Source organism: Abramis brama (assembly GCF_963993115.1).
Source record: "Abramis brama genome assembly, chromosome: 18".
Classification (NCBI taxonomy): domain Eukaryota; kingdom Metazoa; phylum Chordata; class Actinopteri; order Cypriniformes; family Leuciscidae; genus Abramis; species Abramis brama.
Genome location: NC_139980.1, coordinates 8,898,172 through 8,919,948, shown reverse-complemented (window position 1 = coordinate 8,919,948; position 21,777 = coordinate 8,898,172). Strand labels below are relative to the sequence as shown.

Below are 21,777 nucleotides of genomic sequence, written 5' to 3'. Positions count from 1 at the left end.
TGGGACGTGAAACAAAGTATACAATCAAATAATTTTTAATTTTTAATAATTAATAGTTTTTTACAAAGATGGTTTCTGTCATTTGATGTAGTTTTTATCACACTGATATAAGTTCAAGTGTTTGTTTGTTTGTTTGTTTTTTTAAATAAGTTTTTTTTTTTTTTTTTTATAAGTTATGTGATGCTATAAAAACGGGGGGGGGGGCGTCATGATTGACAGCTTCTCTGAGTGAAGTAGGCACCTACAGACTTTTTCGGGTGGAAATTGGAGCTTCAACTTTAATTCCTACATTTCCATAACTGTTTATTTCACACCGACATAATGAGTTGTTCTGCAATAAACTGTACTCACACACACACAATTGTGCAGTAATAATAAATATCTTGTGTCTACACAACAATGCTGCTATTCAGAACAACAACATTGTGTGGTATTGCTTAATTAGCCTATTTGTAAATGAGACTTTTAACTTTTATAATCTTACATTCGCTGGCACACTTCAGAATGTCACTGGATGCGTAGATGCGTTAACCTTTTTGACATTGCCCACAACAATATTGAAAGGCCCCGAGATTTTTCCAGTTTTTCATGATCTACTGGAGAGAGAAAAAAAATATTTTTTCACTCACAAAATTTAACGTGATAAAATATTTTAGAGGTTGACATATTCATTATAATAATTCCCAAACAAATGGGATATAAGATTTTACTAATTTACATGACTTTTCAAAGTCTAGAAATACTTTTAATATGGTGCTTATGTTTTTTCTAGACAGTGATCCTGGTTCCTCAAAATAAAAAAAATAAAAAACAGTTAAGAGGGTAAATTTAAATAAGAAGTATAGATTTTGTTGTTTTTGCCTTGTCTTTTTTAAATGAAGTATTCTTCAGGATGACTCTGAAGTTTGCTTAGGCCCCCTAGTGGGCCCCGGGCCCCTGGTTGAGAACCACTGCAGCAGAGGTCATCCAGGTATTGTTCTCATGATTTAGACAGTAGCCTACACTGCACACTACCTACTCATTTGATGTACTGCTTTTTGCATACTAAATATTAAGGAAGTATGCATTCCGAAGTGTTGATGGGCTCAAGGCTACCTTTTCCACTTACTGATGAAGAAATTAATTAGGTTATCAGTTTTGTTATAATTAGCCTACATTTGAAGATACATAACAGAGAAAAATAGCCTAACCAACACAAGTCCAAACCAAGTCACCGACATTCAAGTGATTCTTCACTCAGTACTTGAACTTCAGTTTAATAGTGTATTGTAATCACGCCGTTGATTATAATGGCAGCTTGACTTGCGTCGCGTCGCGCGCTCGTAGACACAGTGTTCAGCTCTACATGTCTTTCCACATCAAAGGGAAATCACACAAGTTCCAACAGTTCAGCGGTGGGAGGCTGCCAGCGCTTGAAAGGATCGTTCGCCTCCAATGCACCAAAGCAAACAAACACTCTTGCCCTCGGAAGTTGCATATTTCCATAAACTGCTCTATGGATAAAAAGCGTCCTTGAGTGCCGTCAGTGTTGTTTGTGATTCAGCTCGATATGTCTGAAAATCAGCCTCTTTGCGCTCTGGTTTTCTTAACTTCACTCTTCTGCTCGACATGCTCACAAGGGACACGTTTCGTTCATTCAGCTGCCCTAGATGCGGATGGGAGATACAACATTAAGTGGGGATTTGACGAGTCCACGATAACTTTTGAAGTAGAAGTGGAAACGAGAGGATATATAGGATTCGGTTTGTCACCGACCGGAGCGATGTCTTCGTCTGATATCGTGATAGGTGGTGTGCTCAACGGAAGTTCATATCTGATGGTAAGTGTGTGCACGCACCTTTGGGTGTGAATGCCTCTCTGATTATACACAGCTCACAGTTTAAAATGAGCCTGCTTGCATTTTGACCTCTGTAAATGTTGTGCTGGATTGATTATTATTATTTCAGTTTTAAGCAGGTTACTGAAATGATTTAAGTCTTTTGTAATTGTATCACTTTTTATGGATCTGTGATGGGGGGAAAAATCATTAACAACATATTTGCTCCCATCCATTTAACTTATACAACAATGATATGTAAAAATGAAAGAAACACAAAAAAAAGTTTATTTTTATTTTTACTTTCATTTGTTTTACCATCCCATAATGCCACTGTGCATTCAATAGGAAACAACATTGGTCACACGACTGGCGAAGTAACTGGCGATGCATCATTTTTGCATACTTTTTACATCAATTCAAACAAGCCACCTGTTATGAGCATTTTAAACTTAGTAGTAATAGACATACGCCAAAACATAGATCAAAATTCATCTGCACTGATTTGGATCACAAAACAACTTTACATAGATACAGTTGCATACATATTATTATTATTAATTAATATAGTTTTTTTTTATTGTTTAGTATTGTAAAGCAGAAATAAAACAAAAAATAATCATCTGTTCTGCATGTCATTGTCAGATCATCTGTATTGGTAGTGGTCGCAAAAACTATATTATATAGTTTCTGTCAGTGACATTTACATTTCACTTAAACATAGAGTTTATAAAATTACATACTTTTCAAGAGTGTGAGCAACATTAAAGACCACTGTCTGAACATTTAAATCTGCAGTAATAGTTTGTTTCTGTTCTGAAATCTGTTGCAATGAGATCATCGACAGTAACCCACTGACCTGACTATAATCAGCTGTCCGGTTGTGACCTGGATTTTAATCAGACAGTACTTGCACAGACACTGTACCTTTTCAAATAAAAAAAACAGGGCAATATTTGAATGCATCCACCCCAGCTGTCCATATTCTGCACATTATAATCCCCATCCAGCTGTGTCTAACTGTATGATGTATAGAATAATCCAAGATGTTTATGATTAGTGTTCAGCACATTCATCAGCATTGTTTATTGAAGACTCTTTTATACCAATACATTGAAGTTTTAGTTTTGCAAGCATGAGTCATGACTGTTTTTGTTCCAAAACTTAGCCGTAGTTCTGTCTGAATGCATTGGACAAAAATAGAGCATTTGTGAGTGCAGCTGACCAAACATTTTGATCAAAGGTTATCAAATGTGAACGCATGCAGAACAAAACCAATAGGATTTACTCACATGATCCCAATACTCCATCAAAACAGGTTCAGACTTAAAAGATGCAAACCTGAGATGGACTAACTTGGTTTCTCCTCACTCTGCTCAGGACTACTTTACAGACTCGAACAGAAAGGTCCACAAAGATCCACTGCAGAGCTACCAGCTTCTGTACGGCAGAGAGAATGGCACACATACTGTCCTGGCTTTCAGCAGAAACCTCCAGACCTGTGATGACAATGACAAAGTCATTACGGTAGGTTTGACTACATGCATCATTACATTTGGCTCCATAAGTCTAAAAAGAAACAGCTTTCAGTGTCAGGGTCTCTTTATCCAATTTTTGGAGCGTGCACCAAACCAAAGCTTTGTAACTGCGCTCTCATTTGTAATTATGTCAGAACATAGCCTTTTGTTCAAGGGAAAACAATAGTATGGTGTTTTATTGAGGAGTTCAATAAACTCAATTCCCTAAAATGTTGTCAAATTATTACTTATATAAAAAGCCTATTGCACTTACAGTAAGCTTACGATTACCCATAATTTGTCACTGAGCAGGGCAGTACAGTGAGAGTGATCTGGGCGTTCCATGAGGAGGACGTGGGAGTGTCAGGACCAGTCTACCATGGGATGAACAGAGGCAGAAAGAGTCTGCGATTACTCAACCCTGGAAGCAGCTCCAGCATCCCAGCAGGAACAGCTTTCTTTGACCTTCAGAACGAGAAGGTGAGGAAAGTGCGTGCAGCAGACTGCTGGAGCGTTTGATGAGCTAAGAGTGACATAGAACAGCTTAGCCTAAGGCAGTGTTATTATGCCAACTGTTTTGTCTATTTGTGCATAGTTAAAAATCAAGGTCCTAAATGTCAAGGTTTTGTGGTTACATATGAATCCTTTTAAAATACAGACCCTTTTGCCTGCTGATTGGGTATTTTCTACGAAAACAAGGCTCCTTTTATGCCTGTGGTATACTGCCAAATGCCAGATTTTATAAGAGTGTACATATTTACAACCTCATAACAAATGCTCAGCATTGAATAGGAAAAAAGAAATAGGAAATGGGATTAATAAAAAGCTGGAAGTCCACACTCTCCAGTCCACAATGGAATATTGCTGGTTGTTGCCATCTAACGGCTATGTTTAACTGTTTTGGGAATTTTGTAAACATTTTTCAATATTGCAGGTTCATGTGCCTCATAAGGATACAACATACTGGTGTCAGATCTATAGATTTCCAGAGCTGAAGAAGAAACATCATGTAATCAGAGTGAGTAATGCCCATCTTAATGAAATCATGTTTAAAACACTTGAATTAATTTAAGTCATGTTTTAATCCAGAGATGAGATAGCTATTCCAGAGATGCATGTTTAGCTAAATTATAGCCTTGTACAATTTCTACAATTTAATCAGTGCCATTTATTTTACTGGCATCATAATAATGTGGAGTTTTACGTTGAAAGTATCAAACTTCAACAGGTAAATTTACACTAAATATGACAACATGAAACATTTAAGAGAGGACCATTTAGGATGAACTGATTCACTAGACTGAATCGGATCCAATGCTGTACAGTATACTGTATGACAGAGAGGATCAGACTTGACAATCTTTACTGATTTACAGTAATAGCTGATATCCTTAAAGGAACACTTCACCCATTTGCATTAAGCTTTGTATCATTAGAAACCCAGTCATATTTTTGAATGGTCGTGCATTATTCCCTCATTTTCCCCTGAGACGGGAGAAATACGGATTTCAGTGTTGCAGTTCCTGCTTATAATGATGTAAAAATCTTAATTTTGCGTCATTCTAAGCAGGAAGTCCCATATCTTTGCAGAGGGGTTGAGATTACAAACACTCGTTCCTCATTTTTCCAGGGGGTGGGACCCACTCATGCTACAGACCTATTACAGATCAGTGGATGGGACTTCACTTGTAGAAACTAAAAGCAATATCTAGCAATAGTTGCTTTCTGTCTTTCCTCGGTCAAGAAGGCACCAAATTCGAAATTTATTTTACATTTCGACTACATATGTGACCCACTTTCAATAAAGATTAATGTTCCCACAGGTGAAATGCTCCTTTAACTCAATCTGCTAGGAATCACATTATTCTCTATAGGGCACCGCTGATTGGTTCCTCTTGCATCAGCAGCCAATGAGCTCGCTACTCAACTTTTAAAATACTTGGTCAGTGTTTGCTGTAGCAGTTGCAGCGCACTTTCAGAAACCCTCCACCTTCCCCAGCTCCATCTGTATGGATCTGCTACGGGTAATTCATGTATGCTCTATTGTGCAGCAGCAACATGTCTAACTTGCTCACAGCAGTGTGTCTGTGTAAGTATTGGCAGTAGCAGGTCCCGTACTTGCTCTGGAGAAGCAATAGCAGCAGCGTAGCAGATCTATTCCGCCAATACCAAATATATCAACATTGTCATATCCATTACAATACCAAACACTCAGATTTCTCATGACAACCACTGTCATGCTACTCAATAGCTTAACCATTTGTACATAAATTAGATTCCACATGCATGTTTCAAAACATGGTATGTTTTACCTCATATTGGTTGTTTTTACATCAGTTTATTTTGCTATGTTGTCACCATCCAATCGGTTTCCATCTCTTTCTGTCTCCCTCGCTTCTATTTTATGTCTCACCTGCTTATTATTGTCTTTTGCAGCTGCTATTTGTAGATCAGACATGTTACTGAAATTATACTCTCTGACCCAGATGAAAGAGTCTTCCCATAACTAAGCTTTTCAAGTTTTACTTAATTAAAGGCAGAATAGGTACTTTAATCATATGATAAACTACTAAAATTAAGCTTCATCCTTTCAGGCTAATTTTTCAGATGCACCAACCTTTAATTTAATTTAACTGTTGTAGTCACCAGTTCGTGCCTATGTAAAATTCATCTGTGGAAAGACAGGCGTGCATTCATCTCTATGAATTCATCACTATGGCTACAGCTCCACGTTTTTTAGCAAAAACATAAGCGCCGCACATGCAGATGTGAGCAGCACGCAGTATGAATGTAAGCCATTTAGTTTTCTGCAATGTTCAGCATGATGGATACAAAGCCTCTATACAGTGAATAGACTTGAGTAGTCCATGTTTTACAAGATGATGAAACATACAGACAAATGCACACTTGCATTCACTAGTCAGTGGCATGCAGACTTTAGTTGTGGCCTAAATCAAGCAATTGTAAATGACTAAAATACTTCTGGAGCGTACTGTAAAATAAAGTTTGTCATTTTACTTGGGTACATGTACTGTAAATGGACCATGATATTACATTTAGCCTCAAATTAACCTTTCATTAACATCAACTGAACACATATCAGTTAAAACCAACAAGTGAATAATTATTGAGACCCCTCTTCATCCTCTCCTTTCTACATACACTAGTCTGGTATTTGTGAAGCTCCAGACTGTGTTAGTCTGATGCCAGCTGCCTCATATAACCACAGCAGTGTCTGAATGTTTCTTGCTCTGTTCCTGCTCAATTTCAAAGAGCAGATGTTTAACTGTCAAACAGGAGCAGATTTTCCAGACTCTATGCTCTCACTGTCTATATTCAGGCTATATTGTCACTGTCCTTATTCATAAGCCTCATGCTGTTTGATGCCTGATGAGGGTGTACTTTATACAGTAAGATCCCAAATAAAGGGTAGTTAATTTGCTTGTGTAGTCTAACAGATTGCATGCACGCTTTGCAGGCATATTGCAGATAATTTACTAATAATAAAATCACAACTGGCCACCCATATTTAAATTAGATATGTGCTTGTAGTAATTGTCACAAATGTTTGTCATCCAGCTCATTTTCTGGGCTCTGTGATGAGCATTTTATCAGAATTCCCTGATGCAACATTTTTTAATGATTGCACGCGAAGTTATGTTATGTTAGTATGTTACATATACCATATGTTAGTGTGTTCTTAATGACAAAACACAGTTTTGTTACCTATACAAAAAAAATGCATCTTTCATAGCAACTTAAAACAAACCTTTCATCTGAAGACAGGAGAAGGGAGTTCAACACTCTTATTTCTAAATCTAAAGTCATTTTTGCTTATTAGTATGGTTGAATTAGATCACTGAAGGTCAGCAGCAAAGACATTGGTTAATAAAGTGAGATTAATTACATAAAGTATATTTGTGTAATTTAATATAGTTAATTATAAAAGTTTTGCGTAAAATTCTGAGATTGCATTTCACTGTTTTTATTCATTTTGAGGAATACTGAATGTTTTCGTGCAAGTGAGATGAGTAAATGCATATTTACATTTAGTCTAGAACTAAAATAACCATCATGTTTACAGAGTGCACACAACACCTCCTCACTTCAATACATGTGGAAAAAGTAAGCATTACTTATTTAAAAAAGCAACTTAGATATTTTGTTGTAAATTAAAAAAGTAATGCATTACTTTACTAATTACTTGAAAAAGTAATCTGATTACTTAACTCAAGTTACTTGTAATGAGTTACACCCAACACTGGATGGATTAGTTAGATACATGCTGTTATCAGTTTGATACAATGTAATACTACTATACAAAATGTTACATGTTCATTTCATTTTGGGATCTCAAAAAACAAAAAGGCTCCCCATGGGTAAAAAAGAGGAGGTGGAAGGGAAATAAAGGAATGTTTGAATATTTATCCAGCCACTGTTTGGCCCTGGGTCCCATTGCTTCAGGCAGAGGCCCCTGGGATAGAGGACACAGTTCACTCTGTTGGAAATGCTTTTATTTAGAATTCCAGTTCCGACAGAAGAAGCCCACTGTGAGGAGAAAAATAATTCTAAAATCCCCCACTTCCTATTCCAAAGATATCCGAGCTAGTTTTAGCTCAAGAATCCACACACACACACACACACACACACACACACACACATACAGTACACACACACACACACACACACAGTTTTCTTGTAGAGGATCAAAAAATAGAGTGTTTTAAAAAGATAACCTACTTTTAAAAAATCTTTATGGCTGATCCCTTTATCAAAGCTCTGGACAGCATGTGTAGTGGAAAGTGTTCTTATTTAGGATTTACAAATTTTTTTCACAAGGACAATAAAAATTAAATAAAAAGTGACATTTACAAAGTTCTGAAAATAAATTCAGCTTTACCATCACAGGAATTAATTACGTTTTAAAATATATTAAAATAAACAGTCATTTTAAATTGTAATAATATTTCACAAGAGTACGGTTTTTGCTGTATTTTTGAACAAATAAATGCAGTGTGAGTGAGCATGAGAGAGTTCTTTTAAAAACAAAACAAGAAAATCTCACAAACCCCAAACCTGTGAACAATAATAAATATTAAAGGATTGGGTTATTTTCAAAATGTATGTACAATTTGTTCCCTTTGGAACTGTTTGAAATTGCCACACCCATTAACAGGATTGTTGAACTGGAATTTGAATTGGTGTAATCGGAAGTCAAATGTACTGAATGAAAACAAAATGTTGAAACAAAATATAAATATTGACTTGAGCTAATTATGTCATACATATTGACATTTATAATATAATTTTCAGGTTCAATCTATAATGATATAAATGCACTAATAATAAACAAATAAATACATTTTATACTCCATTAGTCCTTAATAATAAGGTTTTTCTGTACTGCTAAGTGAGAGGGCTATTTGAATTTAATACCATTTTAATTCCTTAAATTCAAATTCAAACAATTCTGCACCCTGTTTGCTACCTCAGTTCAAAATACAGAAATGAAATTCAAAAGGCATTCTCAATTCAATTCTGAGTGGCGCACAACCCTGCTATTCATATTCCACTCTCTTTGTTTGGTGTTTTCAGATAGAGCCATTGATTCAGAAAGGTCATGAGAATCTAGTTCATCACATTCTGCTCTACCAGTGCGACAGCAATCTGAACAAGAGTGAGATCAACAGAGGACATGAATGCTACCATCCAAATATGCCAGACTCCTTCTTCACCTGCGAAACCGTCCTGTTCGCCTGGGCTATTGGCGGAGAGGTGATCATTTCATAAGTTCATATTCATTTGAAATAATGAGAGTTTCAGATATTTAATGAAAATTATTGTATATATTGCAGGGCTTCACCTATCCTCCACATGTTGGAATGTCTATAGGAACCTCAATAGACCCAGTCTATGTACAGATGGAGATTCACTTTGATAACCCATCTTTACAAAGAGGTACCATATGTTATTTTTATTTAATACCCTAACAGTTTAAGGCCAAACCCGCCTCAATTAGAGACCTATGACATGACTAAACATTACAGTTATTTTCTGTCACATTTTGTGTCGGTTATTATATTTGATGTATTTGTGGATGAAATAATCAATATAGTCTCCATGGTATACTAGAATGATGTTCAGCCAATCAATAATGAGCTTTTCTGTAAGGGTCGAGCCAACACAATCTCATCGTGAAATGAGATTGGTGGCTAAGGGGGGGGGATACTTTCATGCTTACTCTTTTTTCGAACAATCAAGTTTTTGTACGATTCTCGTCACACCAATTCATACGAAATCGCCGCCTCGTAACATAGGCATAGTTATGTTTTCCCATGAGATCAGGTTGGTTAAGCCGCAAAGAGCTCAGAGTTTTGGTCTCTCCACAGGGATAGTGGACAGTTCAGGCCTGCGTCTGTACTACAGCCCCAGCCTGAGGCGCTATGATGCTGGGGTCATAGAGACAGGAGTGTGGGTCAGTCTCTACCACATGCTGCCCCCAGGTATGCAGGATTATATTACAGAAGGACACTGCACACAGGAGTGTCTCCAGGAGGTGAGACCGCAAAAACACAGGAATTATAGTGGTTACACTCCATTTACACTCTGTGAGATGATATTTGATAGCTACACTACCATTCATACATATGGAATCACTATGAAAGAGTGTTTTTGAAAGACATCAATATTCTTATTCACCAGGATGCATTAAATTACAGTAAAGACTTATATTATTACAAATGACTATTTATATAAATCAATGCTGTTGTAAAAGTATTTTACCAAGGCTGCATTTATTTGGTCAAAAATACAATAAAAATAGAAATATTGTGAAATATTATTACAATTTAAAATAACTGTTTTCCATTGTAATATATAATATAATTTATTCCTGTGATGGCAAAGCTGAATTTTCAGCATCATTACTCCAGTCTTCAGTGTCACATGATCCTTCAGAAATCAATCTAATATTCTGATTTGCTGCTCAAGTAACATTTCTTATTATTATCAATGTTGAAAACAGCTTTTTTTAGAAACTGTGATACATTTTTCAAGATTCTTTGATGAACAAAAAGTTTAGATTAAGAACATAATTTATTTGAAATAGTAATAGTTTGTATCATTACGAAAATCTTTACTGTCACTTTTGATCAATTTAATGCGTCCTTCTTGAATAATTAACTTTTGAAGGTAGTGTATAAAAACAGAAAACAATTATTTCAAATGTTTGTTTTTTTAACAATTCAATTGCTGAACAGAAGCTTTCATTTTCTTTAAAAACAAACAAAAAAATGTCTTATTAGTTCCAAACTTTTTTTAATGTTAGTGCAAGTTTCTCAAAACCCAGACCCAAAAAAAAAAAAAAAGTATAACGTGTCTCTCTTCCTGTAAGTCATTAGACAGTGAGATGCCCAGTGGAGTTCATGTGTTTGCAGTTCTGCTCCATGCTCACCTGGCAGGACGGGCTATCAGAACCAGACACTTCCGCCAGCAGGTCGAGCTCCAGCCACTTGCCTCAGATGATCAGTTTGATTTCAACTTCCAGGAGTTCCAGCCGCTCAGCCAGGAGAGGATCATCCTGCCTGTCAGTCATAATCCATTTCAGTTTCATAATCCTCATTGCTCCATCTGAGGGTGAAATTGATGTGTTGCATTAATCACCAAATACAGTGAACCTCACAGTTTGCTTTACTCATTTTTGGAAAACCAAAAAAATAGGTTCTGTGGTACTGTGCTTTTATCTCCCACAGTCTCGTCTGGGTCAAATTAAATATGACATTTACTCCGACTAAATTCTTTACACTGTTCTCAGGATTTAGAGTTTATAGCTGAGGGATTGGTAGTATTGTAGTAGAAAAGAATAGAGCGATTATCATTATTTGCTCCAGTGTCCATTTTCAAACACTTTGTATTACCTAAGAGTGGTGTAATAAATTCAACATGTAAACAGCGCACATTGTGCATCTGTAAGACTGGTGTCTATTTAAAAGGGCCTACAGGCAAGAGGTGATTCATATGTGAGTTGTGACCTGTTCTGTTCTGTGATCAGCGAGATTTTAATTTTAATTGCCTATTCTGTTTGGCTAACACCCAACAGTGAGCATAACAGATAAGCAAATGTTTTTACTAACCGTGCATTAACTTTACTGTTTTTCTGCCACCAGGGAGATTCTCTAATCACTGAGTGTAAATACAACACTAAAGGCAGAATGAACATGACCTGGGTAAGATTAAAGCTTGTGAAGTCTTGTTTGCTTTTTTAACAATTGTATAAATGTGTGTCTTATACATAATTATTTATCATATTAATCCTGGATAATAGCAAACCTTAATAATACTGTAATAGAGCTGTTCAGTCAAGATGTCTGATTTGTAGGCCACCCCGAGCGGTAATTTGCCATGGCTTCCTTTGGGAATTTCTAATGGGATTTTAAAATAGCATTTCTTGATGCATGACTTAAAAAGGTCTGTGGGGAATATTACTTGAAACTTTATCATTTTGTTCACCAACTTAAAGGGATAGTACACCCAAAAATGAAAATTCTGTCATAATTTACTCACCTTCATGTTGTTCCAACCTTTTACATGTTGTAAGGTACACAACTACGGTAGTCCGAATTGATCAACTTGTAAGCAACTTTAAGAACCCTAATATATATAAATATATATTTTTTTTAATGTTACATCTTAAATTACACAGACACACACACACATATATACACGTGTGTGTGTGTGTGTGTGTGTGTGTGTGTGTGTGTGTGTGTGTGTGTGTGTGTGTGTGTGTGTGTGTGTGTGTGTGTGTGTGTGTGTGTGTGTGTGTGTGTGTGTGTGAGATTTAAAATGTAAAACTCAACAACAAAAAAACTGTAGAACTCTAAATTAAAACTATAGACTTTAGGACTACAAACTGAACAGCTCTATTAGAAACACGTCTTTGAATCTCAACAGCAGGCTCTTGGCTAAACAATGTGTCTGCAAACAGCTGCAAGTCTGTGGAGATGGATCAAGCTGCTGACGTTTGCCCGTACACATGAAGCCAGTGAGCTGATAGGCTGAGCCGAGCTGCTTTTTCTCTGTAGACAGTCCACAATCCATAAACATCAGGGCCAAATCACTGGTGTTTTGGACTCATATTAGAAAGATCAAGATATATTTGCTGCTCTGTGCATGTCAGTTCAGTTTTGCTCAGTACTGGGCATAATTTGTCACAGGCCTCTGGCTGTTACAATGATTCAGATGCATTATGTCAGTGTAATATTTCAAGGTCTTGACCCTAGTAATGTGGAATGTCTTCTTTTTTTTCTACAGGGAGGTCTTAGTACACGCGATGAGATGTGTTTGTCGTATCTGCTGTACTACCCCAGGGTTAACCTAGCCAGGTGTGAGAGTTTACCAGAAATCACCGGCCAGCTCAAATTCATTGGGGTCAAAGAGATTCAGGAGCCTGTTACGTAAGTCTGAAAAACCACCTTAGAAAAGGGTTTCTTTGTTAGTGGTTAATATACACATATTAAGTTCATAATGAATAACATTTATTGTAAATGGCACTGAAGTATGAGGCTGCACAAGAAAAACATCCAAATTACATGAGAGATATGACTGTATTAAGCATCCTGAAATAACACACATGTGCCTGTGACAGGCTGAGACTAGACTCTAGATTTTTGTGTTTAGCCAATCAGAACACTGAAGGTGCTATCTGCCTGTCAATCATTTTGCATTTAGCTATTCAGCCTTATTTAGCAATTGCCAATTGTTACTTTAATATTCAAAAGCGCTACTGCTATTTACTACTGTTATTTTTGACAACTTTGACAGGACAGAGATGCTACTACTAACATGCTCCATTCGCCACCAAGTACAATGTATCTTTCAAGGAGGGGTTTTGGAAAGTCTAATTCATTGGCTAAAGTATACTTCAGTTTTGACACGAATACTTAACTTAGCTGAATGCATAGCCTATCAAAGTATAATCCATTTGATAGTGTGCTTGATAGACATCGTTTAACTAGAGTTGCGTATCTTCTGAAAAAGAAACGGATGAGACGGAACTACAAAAAATTAACAAGCACAACAAGAGTTAAGAGACACTCGCAACTAGTTTAAACAAGTACAAAGTTATCAGTCATAACTTCTGGAGAGAAATAGCACAGAAAATGGACAAAAATGAAACTTTCTAGAGCGCAAGTGTCGAACAACTGTGTTTGCGCACGCTATCAACTTAGAGTATACTTTGAAAGGCCAAGAGTTCTCATCAAAACTGATGTATACTTTTACAGTCCGGAGTAAGGAGGATCCACCTTATTTTACAACGCGGAAGTAAACTATTTTCTGTGAATATGCGAGACTTCAGATTCATTAGCCACTAATAACTAGAAGAAAAACAACGTGCAGTAAAACAATTTGCATTAAAAACCAGTGTGTTTATGATGACAATAATAAAGAAGAGGATGGAAAGGCGTAGCGCCAAACATTAGTCCCAAACTGATGAGTGATATCTTCTTGCGGTGCATAGATCCAAAAGGGAATCAAAAATAAGAAAAAAGAGTGCAAAACGTTTTCGGGTTCAACCCTTCATCAGTGTCATGTATTACCAAGCGTACACCTGCGGTCATTTAAACACTTATTACCGTAATCCATGTAACATACCGTAATCTGATTTTATCCCATATACAAATATTTACATAGTCTACATGATTATATATACATATCACAACAATCCTCTATTCAAAAAACATTTTTTTTTAAATCTGACCATCAATAGGAACATAAATATACTCATTCCCATTATTGAATATCACAAAAGATTATTCTCATCATCCCTACACGTCACACGATTAGACATTGCAATGCATGATGAAACAACATTTATAGAAAACAATTGAGAGTATATTCCTCATTCATGCCCAAAGGATATAGACATTTTAGGTCTAAAATCCATTTACATTCCCTCTGCAAAAGTCTCCGCTCCAAATACCCACCCCTACGCAACTGTGTTATATGTTCTATAACAACGAAATTTAATTGCGAGATCGAATGGGACATCTCATTAAAATGACGCGCAACTGTAATGACAATAAGAAATTAAAATAATATGATGACAAATACCAGTTTGCAATATCAAGCATGATAACGGACTGTTCTGTACAGCTAAAATAAATGGAAGCGGATGGGACCGTAAGTCTTGTACTTTCAAGTTTTTAGATGGCTGGACCCAGTGTTACGTAAATAAGGTGGATACTTTTGGTTTTTAATCTGGTTTAAGTTCCAGAACAGCTAACATTTACAGCTCCTTTAAAATTAAATTTAAAATGACAAAATTAGTACTAAGCAGTAAGCTACAGTAGGTTATGAAACATAAGAAAACAGAGAGAAACAGGGTGAAAAACAATGGAAAGAAAGTTCAAGGACAATATGTTCATTTAAATGGAACAAACTTGAGACAATTCTTTGAAATGGTAGACCTTCCAATGACAACTTGGTTCACATAAGACTGGTGTCACGTAATAGCTTAACAGCGGTTGATTGATGGCCTGCCGGGTAGTTAAATGATCAAGTGAGGATAAATGTTTTCACTTATCATCCAAATGTTCTTGCTGTCATGTCAGTACAAGAGCTTAACCAGAAGATGTGCCATCTTGCTTCCATCAGAAAGTGCAAATTGTTTGTCCGACCAACTGGAACATCTGGAATGGTCATTGTAAAAAGTGTTTGTCTCATTCTAAGAGAGCCAAAAGACAGATGTTATCAAATCTAGTTTGCCCTTCTTGCGAAACCCAGTTTGCAATTTTCATTGCTGATATAAAAATAAATAATCAATCAATCTTCAAGACTTCTCTTTTACATGTTTCTGAAATTTCAGTTATGCTAAACACATCATCTGTGGACATCATAACATCACTGTTGAGTAACCCATCAGTTTAGGAACACATTCAAACATGGCGGCTATCCAGCAGTCATCTAGAAAGATAAGTGGTTCTTAGCTAATTGTATAGGTGGAACTATAGCTCTTCGAGATGTTATCGCAACCATGGTATAAATCTAAAAACATAGTATATGAGTTTTAAGGGAGGTCCACATCTCAGAGCAGCTGCGTGTTTTCGACTCTGTGGGCGTCTGCTGAGCTGCTGATGTTTTGTATAGATTCCTTTCACTAGTTTGTATAGGGAGAGAGAGATGTGTGGTTTGTTATGTCCGCACATGTTTGTTTGTGATTTTGTGTGTGAGCAGGCGAATGTGTGTTTTGGATGGACGTGGGTGTGTGTGTGTGTACGTCTAAAATGAGGAACATCTGAAGGGCCCTGCTGGTGGAGTGTGTTTATTCGACCCCCTGAGGCTCAGAGCAGTATTGTGCTCAGATGCTGGAATTAGGGGGATTAAGGGAATGGACCTGGCAACTATAAACAGATTTAGTTTCAAAAGCTCTGCCCCAAGCGCCCTCTGTCTTTCGGTCACTACTCACACTCTCTCTCTCACACACACACACCTATAAAGCTCACTGAGGGGATGTGGACCCTCTGGCGTATCTCTGATCAGTGAGTGCATTTATGACACTCAAACCATCATACACTCACCTAAAGGATTATTAGGAACACCTGTTCAATTTCTCATTAATGCAATTATCTAATCAACCAATCACATGGCAGTTGCTTCAATGCATTTAGGGGTGTGGTCCTGGTCAAGACAATCTCCTGAACTCCAAACTGAATGTCAGAATGGGAAAGAAAGGTGATTTAAGCAATTTTGAGCGTGGCATGGTTGTTGGTGCCAGACGGGCCGGTCTGAGTATTTCACAATCTGCTCAGTTACTGGGATTTTCACGCACAACCATTTCTAGGGTTTACAAAGAATGGTGTGAAAAGGGAAAAACATCCAGTATGCGGCAGTCCTGTGGGCGAAAATGCCTTGTTGATGCTAGAGGTCAGAGGAGAATGGGCCGACTGATTCAAGCTGATAGAAGAGCAACTTTGACTGAAATAACCACTCGTTACAACCGAGGTATGCAGCAAAGCATTTGTGAAGCCACAACACGCACAACCTTGAGGCGGATGGGCTACAACAGCAGAAGACCCCACCGGGCACCACTCATCTCCACTACAAATAGGAAAAAGAGGCTACAATTTGCACGAGCTCACCAAAATTGGACAGTTGAAGACTGGAAAAATGTTGCCTGGTCTGATGAGTCTCGATTTCTGTTGAGACATTCAGATCGTAGAGTCAGAATTTGGCGTAAACAGAATGAGAACATGGATCCATCATGCCTTGTTACCACTGTGCAGGCTGGTGGTGGTGGTGTAATGGTGTGGGGGATGTTTTCTTGGCACACTTTAGGCCCCTTAGTGCCAATTGGGCATCGTTTAAATGCCACGGCCTACCTGAGCATTGTTTCTGACCATGTCCATCCCTTTATGACCACCATGTACCCATCCTCTGATGGCTACTCCAGCAGGATAATGCACCATGTCACAAAGCTTGAATCATTTCAAATTGGTTTCTTGAACATGACAATGAGTTCACTGTACTAAAATGGCCCCCACAGTCACCAGATCTCAACCCAATAGAGCATCTTTGGGATGTGGTGGAACGGGAGCTTCGTACCCTGGATGTGCATCCCACAAATCTCCATCAACTGCAAGATGCTATCCTATCAATATGGGCCAACATTTCTAAAGAATGCTTTCAGCACCTTGTTGAATCAATGCCACGTAGAATTAAGGCAGTTCTGAAGGCGAAAGGGGGTCAAACACAGTATTAGTATGGTGTTCCTAATAATCCTTTAGGTGAGTGTATATTATATGGGGAATACGGTAAACAGCACCATAATTAATATGTTTAAAAATCATATCTGTATATATTCAGTACAATTTCACAGATGCAGTCCTTATTCAGGTAGCACATAAGTTGGAAACATTATATATTACCCTAAAACAATATTTCTTTTTAAATTCAGTAATGCTAAAGGAGTTGGATTATAGGTAATTAAATGAATATAAACTATGATATTTGCGTTGATATGTATAGACTTATAAGCCAAGCATAAGGTGTTTAAAAATTAAAGGAGTAGTTGACCTGAAAAATGGAAGGCAAAAAAAATCCATCATTTACTTACCCTCAAGTAGTTTCAAACCTGTATGACTTTCTTCTCTGAAACACAAATGACAAATTTAAAAGAATTGTGCTGGTTGCTGTTTCCATGCAATTACTCCACACTGAATGAAAACTGAAGAATTTAGTACACAACCTGAAAAGTATCATAAAAGTGGTGTGTACTATTTAGGATGGAAATGTAGGTTGTTGTGCTCTAAACTATGAACAAATCATTCAGTTTTGCAAAAGAGCAATCGATTCATTAAAAGATTCATTTAAAAAATGATCAGACCACTACTTCTCTCATCACTAAGAGAGCTAGGGATGTCTTCAGTAAATAGCAGATGCTTCATATAATCTAAATTGTGTCATTTAGTGTGTCATATGGACTCCTTTTTATGATACTTTTTATGTGCTTTGGCATCCTCTTGGATGACAGCTCCAGTTCCTGTTCCTTGTTGTAACTGTATGGAAAAATGTATTGGAAAGACTTGGGGGATCAAATGTGGATAGAATTAAGTATGGTTATGATATTAAGTAAATGCACTACACCAAAACCATCTCTTTTGCTTTTTTGAAGAACTTGGCCATTTGTGATTAAGAGCCCTAAGAAATACAGCAACCTCTCCTTCACGGAGGCCATGGACAAATATAAGTGGACAAGGAAGAGAGGGAAAGCGTTCAACAACATTGTACGGAAACTTCCCATGAATGTCCGCTGCTCCAAGATCGGCCAGGATGAGTGGTCGGTAAGTGATTTTGGTTATGCGGTATTCTTTTATATTCTTTCATTTTAAAGTCGCCCTCAGTAATTGTTTTGTATATGTGACTAGTAAGGCGCCTTGGACGTATACTGACACCTAGTGATGTGGATGCCGAATAATACAAAAGAAGCAGGGTTTTTTTATACCGAAGGCACATTAAATATGCTGTTCACAGGGGAGGATATTCAGATAATACTATGATTTGGCTGGTCAAGTGATCTTAAACGTTCTATTTGTTTCTTTACTGTATGTGAACAACTTTTTATTGTGGTAATACCATTGAAAAGTTTGGCTTCAGTATATTTTCAGTAGCAAGGATACAGTAAATTGATCAAAAGTGACAGTAAAGACTTATATTGCTACAAAATATTTCTATTTCAAATAAATGGTGTTATTTAAACTTTCTTTTATCAAACAATCCTGAAAAAATATCAAATTTTCCACAAAAATATGAAGCAGCACAACTGTTTTTAACTGTGATAATAATAAGAAATGTTTCTTGAGCATCAAATCATCATATTAGAATGATTTCTGAAGGATCATGTGATACTGAAGACTGGAGTAATGATGCTGAAAATTCAGCTTTGCCATCACAGGAATAAATTACATTTTAAAATATATCAAAATAGAAAACTGTTACTTTAAATTTCATAATGATATATTATGCAACCTTGGTGAGCATAAAAGACCCCAAAAATCTGAACAGTAGTGTCCATATCAATGTTTTTTCAAGTGGTCAGTATTTTCAAGAGGTTGATTCAAGATGTTTTCTCTGTCTCTAACAGATTCAAGGGATGATCGTCTCTCCTCCGGAGCTAAAGTTAGAGCAGACGTCTGCTGCAGTCGTGACCTGTAGGAACGTCTCAGAAATTCACTGTGAAAGTTCCCTCGCTCTGCTCCTCACTGCTTGTCTCTTGCTCATACTGCAGACCTGCTTTCACCTCTAATGTCTGCTGTCATCTCATCCCATGTACTCATAAACACACATACTGTTGGTATCCACTGGGCCTACTGTTTTCCAGCAAAAGTGAAGCTCAAGATTTACACCTTGCAGACAGTATAGAGTAATTGCACTGTGTGATACATTCTTACTTAACCTAAATCAAGTTTATCACTAACACTGACCACAACTGTGCTGTATTCATGTAGGCATCATTCACCCTTCTCGTGGAATCTCCTTTGGTTAGTACACTGCGGTTTTGAAAGCCTTTCTAACAAATGACTTGCATAAATCTTCAAAATGTCACCACATCCCGTGTCTTATGAGTTAAAGGGATAGTTCACCCAAAAATTAAAATATCATTTACTCACTCTCATGTTGTTCCAACTCTGTATGACTAACATTCTTCTGTGGGAACACACAAAAAAAATATTTTTTAGTTTTTTTGGTCCATAAAAAGCCAGTGAGGTCTAAAATTGTTTTGGACCCCATTGACTTTCATTGTATGCAATGAAAGCAGTTAAAAGTACTTGTCATGCAGAACTCTTCAGAAGTGGTGTATATTTTTTAATACATTCATCTCATTCACACTGGTAGTTTTATTAAAAGTGAAAGCTGCCTAAAAAATAACACATGTAAAAGCGTTCAGTCCAGAGCTCTGCGAACTGTGTTCCTCTCATTATAAGCTAAATGTGTGTTTCATAAATGAATACTGGCATTATATTCAAAACCATTACATTTTTATATGCTGTCTATGTCTTTTAAGCAATAAATGTTTATTTCTTGTAAATATTTAGAGACTTTATTTGTAGCTGGAGTTTTTAATGAAATGACACTCCATTTTATATTACAAATGTATTTTAGGTTAACATGTTTATTTATTTAAAAAAATTTGCATTATTAAATTTAGTTTGCTTGCTTGTTTGCTTTTAAGGTTTAGTTCATCTGAAAATGAAAAGTATTCCTCTGTATAAAACAAAAGGAGAAATGAATGTCCTATATATATATATATATATTTATGTATATATGTATATATATGTAATCTGTTACATTATATATTTTAGGTAATTAATCTGATTACTTTTTGATTACTTTTGACAACTCATTTATCAAATTGATTTTAATAGAATAATCTTGTAGCATATTCATTTAAAAATGCAAAGAGAAAAAGTTATTCCACTCTTTATCAACAATGTGAAGTGCATTAAATATGTCAGGCTTTCTCAAACTGGGGTTTGTGTAGGAATGGCAGGAGGTTCATAAACTGATGAAAAGCTAATCATCTTTAAAAAAAATTAAAATAAAGAAAAATATTTTAATATAAAAAATCTAAATAAAACTCTTACTAGACAATATTTTATTTGTTTATAATGTGTGTCCTCTCAATTTTCCATGTAAATATACAGTAGCTGCCTTACTAGTGGCTGTTTTCAGAGGTGAACAAAGTAGTCTACACAACTTCCTTACTTCAGTGAAAGTACAGATACTGGTCAAATATTACTCCATTACAAGTAAAAGTTGTAAAGACCGATTTTTACTTAAGTAAAAGTACAGAAGTACTTGTTTTTAAAAGTACTTAAGTATCAAAAGTAAAAAGTAGCCTAAATGTCAATGCATTGTTTTATTATTGTTGCATTGTTGTATGTAATACTTACAGTACCTTACTGTATGCCTCTGAATCTATGCCTGCCTACCTACCCTCATATCAATATCAAATTTATTGTGGATTTAATGTGAGATTGAATAAGTGCACTCTATAACATCCACAATGGTTTCGGACACCCAAATGTCTGTTCCCTGAAATAGTGCCCTATTTAAAGTTTTTTGGCTTATAGTATGAATATGTTAGCCTGAAGCCCCTTTCACACAGAGATTCCGGAAAATACACGGATAATGTGTCCCGGGATTTGTCCCGTGATCGTTTGATACTTTGATTGTTTTATACTGTCCACCTCTGCTGTTTTTGAGTGTTCAATTCCGCAAAACTGGAAGACTTTCCGAACATACTGTATAATAGGCCTTTTTTTTAAAGAAAAAATTGTAAAAGATAAAATTAGGGGAATTAGGGAAAATCATTGAATTATGAATAATTTACTGCCATTTTGTGAATATAAAGTAATGATGTAATCAATAAAAAGTAACTGTCAGATTGCTAATATAGTCCAATTACATGTATTACATTTAGGAATCTGATTACATAATCCAGATATAATCAGTTATACTGTATACCTATGACTGATATATTCATCATTCAATCACCCTCAATCCTAAACCTGTATGACTCTCTTTCTTCTGTGGGACATAAATATATTTTGAGGAATGTTTCAGTGTTTTTTGTCCATACAATGAAATTAAATAGGGTTAAGTGTTGTTTGTACCCCCACATTTTTCAAAATATCTTTTTTCTGCAGATCAAAGAAAGTCAAACAGGTGTGGAACATTGACTGTAGGGTTTGGAATGACAATGGCGAGTAGATGATTTTCATTTTTGGATGAACTATCCCTTTAAAAAGGACACAAAAGCAAGTTTTCCCATTCCGAACGATATCTTTGCTTGCTGCACAGGTCTAAATTTAAGTCTTAAGCGCAAAAAAAAACCTAATTTATCAGTAAGGAAATAAAGTGACACAATTGTTACTTTTATGTAGCAGA

General features: G+C 36.3%; 1 protein-coding gene and 1 long non-coding RNA gene across 3 annotated transcripts in view; one reads left to right on the top strand and one right to left on the bottom strand.

Annotated features, from left to right (window-relative positions):
* The window catches only part of LOC311069090, a 53,109-nt gene extending 35,631 nt beyond the window's left edge, over positions 1 to 17,478 (bottom strand). For both annotated transcript variants that reach the window (XR_014603472.1, XR_014603473.1), the window contains exons 1-4: positions 17,444 to 17,478; positions 10,787 to 10,962; positions 3,158 to 3,315; positions 2,676 to 2,743 (exon numbers count right to left, since the gene is read on the bottom strand). This is a non-coding gene — a long non-coding RNA (uncharacterized lncRNA). The remainder of the gene's footprint in view (positions 1 to 2,675; positions 2,744 to 3,157; positions 3,316 to 10,786; positions 10,963 to 17,443) is intronic.
* moxd1 (monooxygenase, DBH-like 1) lies at positions 1,315 to 19,915 on the top strand. The gene is made up of 12 exons (XM_084092023.1): positions 1,315 to 1,819; positions 3,197 to 3,343; positions 3,646 to 3,813; positions 4,268 to 4,351; positions 8,929 to 9,108; positions 9,189 to 9,291; positions 9,723 to 9,889; positions 10,727 to 10,918; positions 11,499 to 11,558; positions 12,643 to 12,785; positions 18,002 to 18,170; positions 18,971 to 19,915. The coding sequence occupies exons 1-12, from the start codon at positions 1,550 to 1,552 to the stop codon at positions 19,130 to 19,132; spliced, it is 1,845 nt and encodes a 614-aa protein (XP_083948149.1). The 5' UTR covers positions 1,315 to 1,549; the 3' UTR covers positions 19,133 to 19,915.
* Positions 19,916 to 21,777: the final 1,862 nt, after the last annotated feature.

Excerpts from the sequence above, each read along its gene's own strand:
- moxd1 (XM_084092023.1), top strand. The coding sequence starts at position 1,550 with ATGTCTGAAAATCAGCCTCTTTGCGCTCTGGTTTTCTTAACTTCACTC. Across the intron at positions 9,292-9,722 it reads TAACCCATCTTTACAAAGAG|GGATAGTGGACAGTTCAGGC; the intron begins GTACCATATGTT and ends GTCTCTCCACAG. Across the intron at positions 12,786-18,001 it reads GAGATTCAGGAGCCTGTTAC|AACTTGGCCATTTGTGATTA; the intron begins GTAAGTCTGAAA and ends GCTTTTTTGAAG.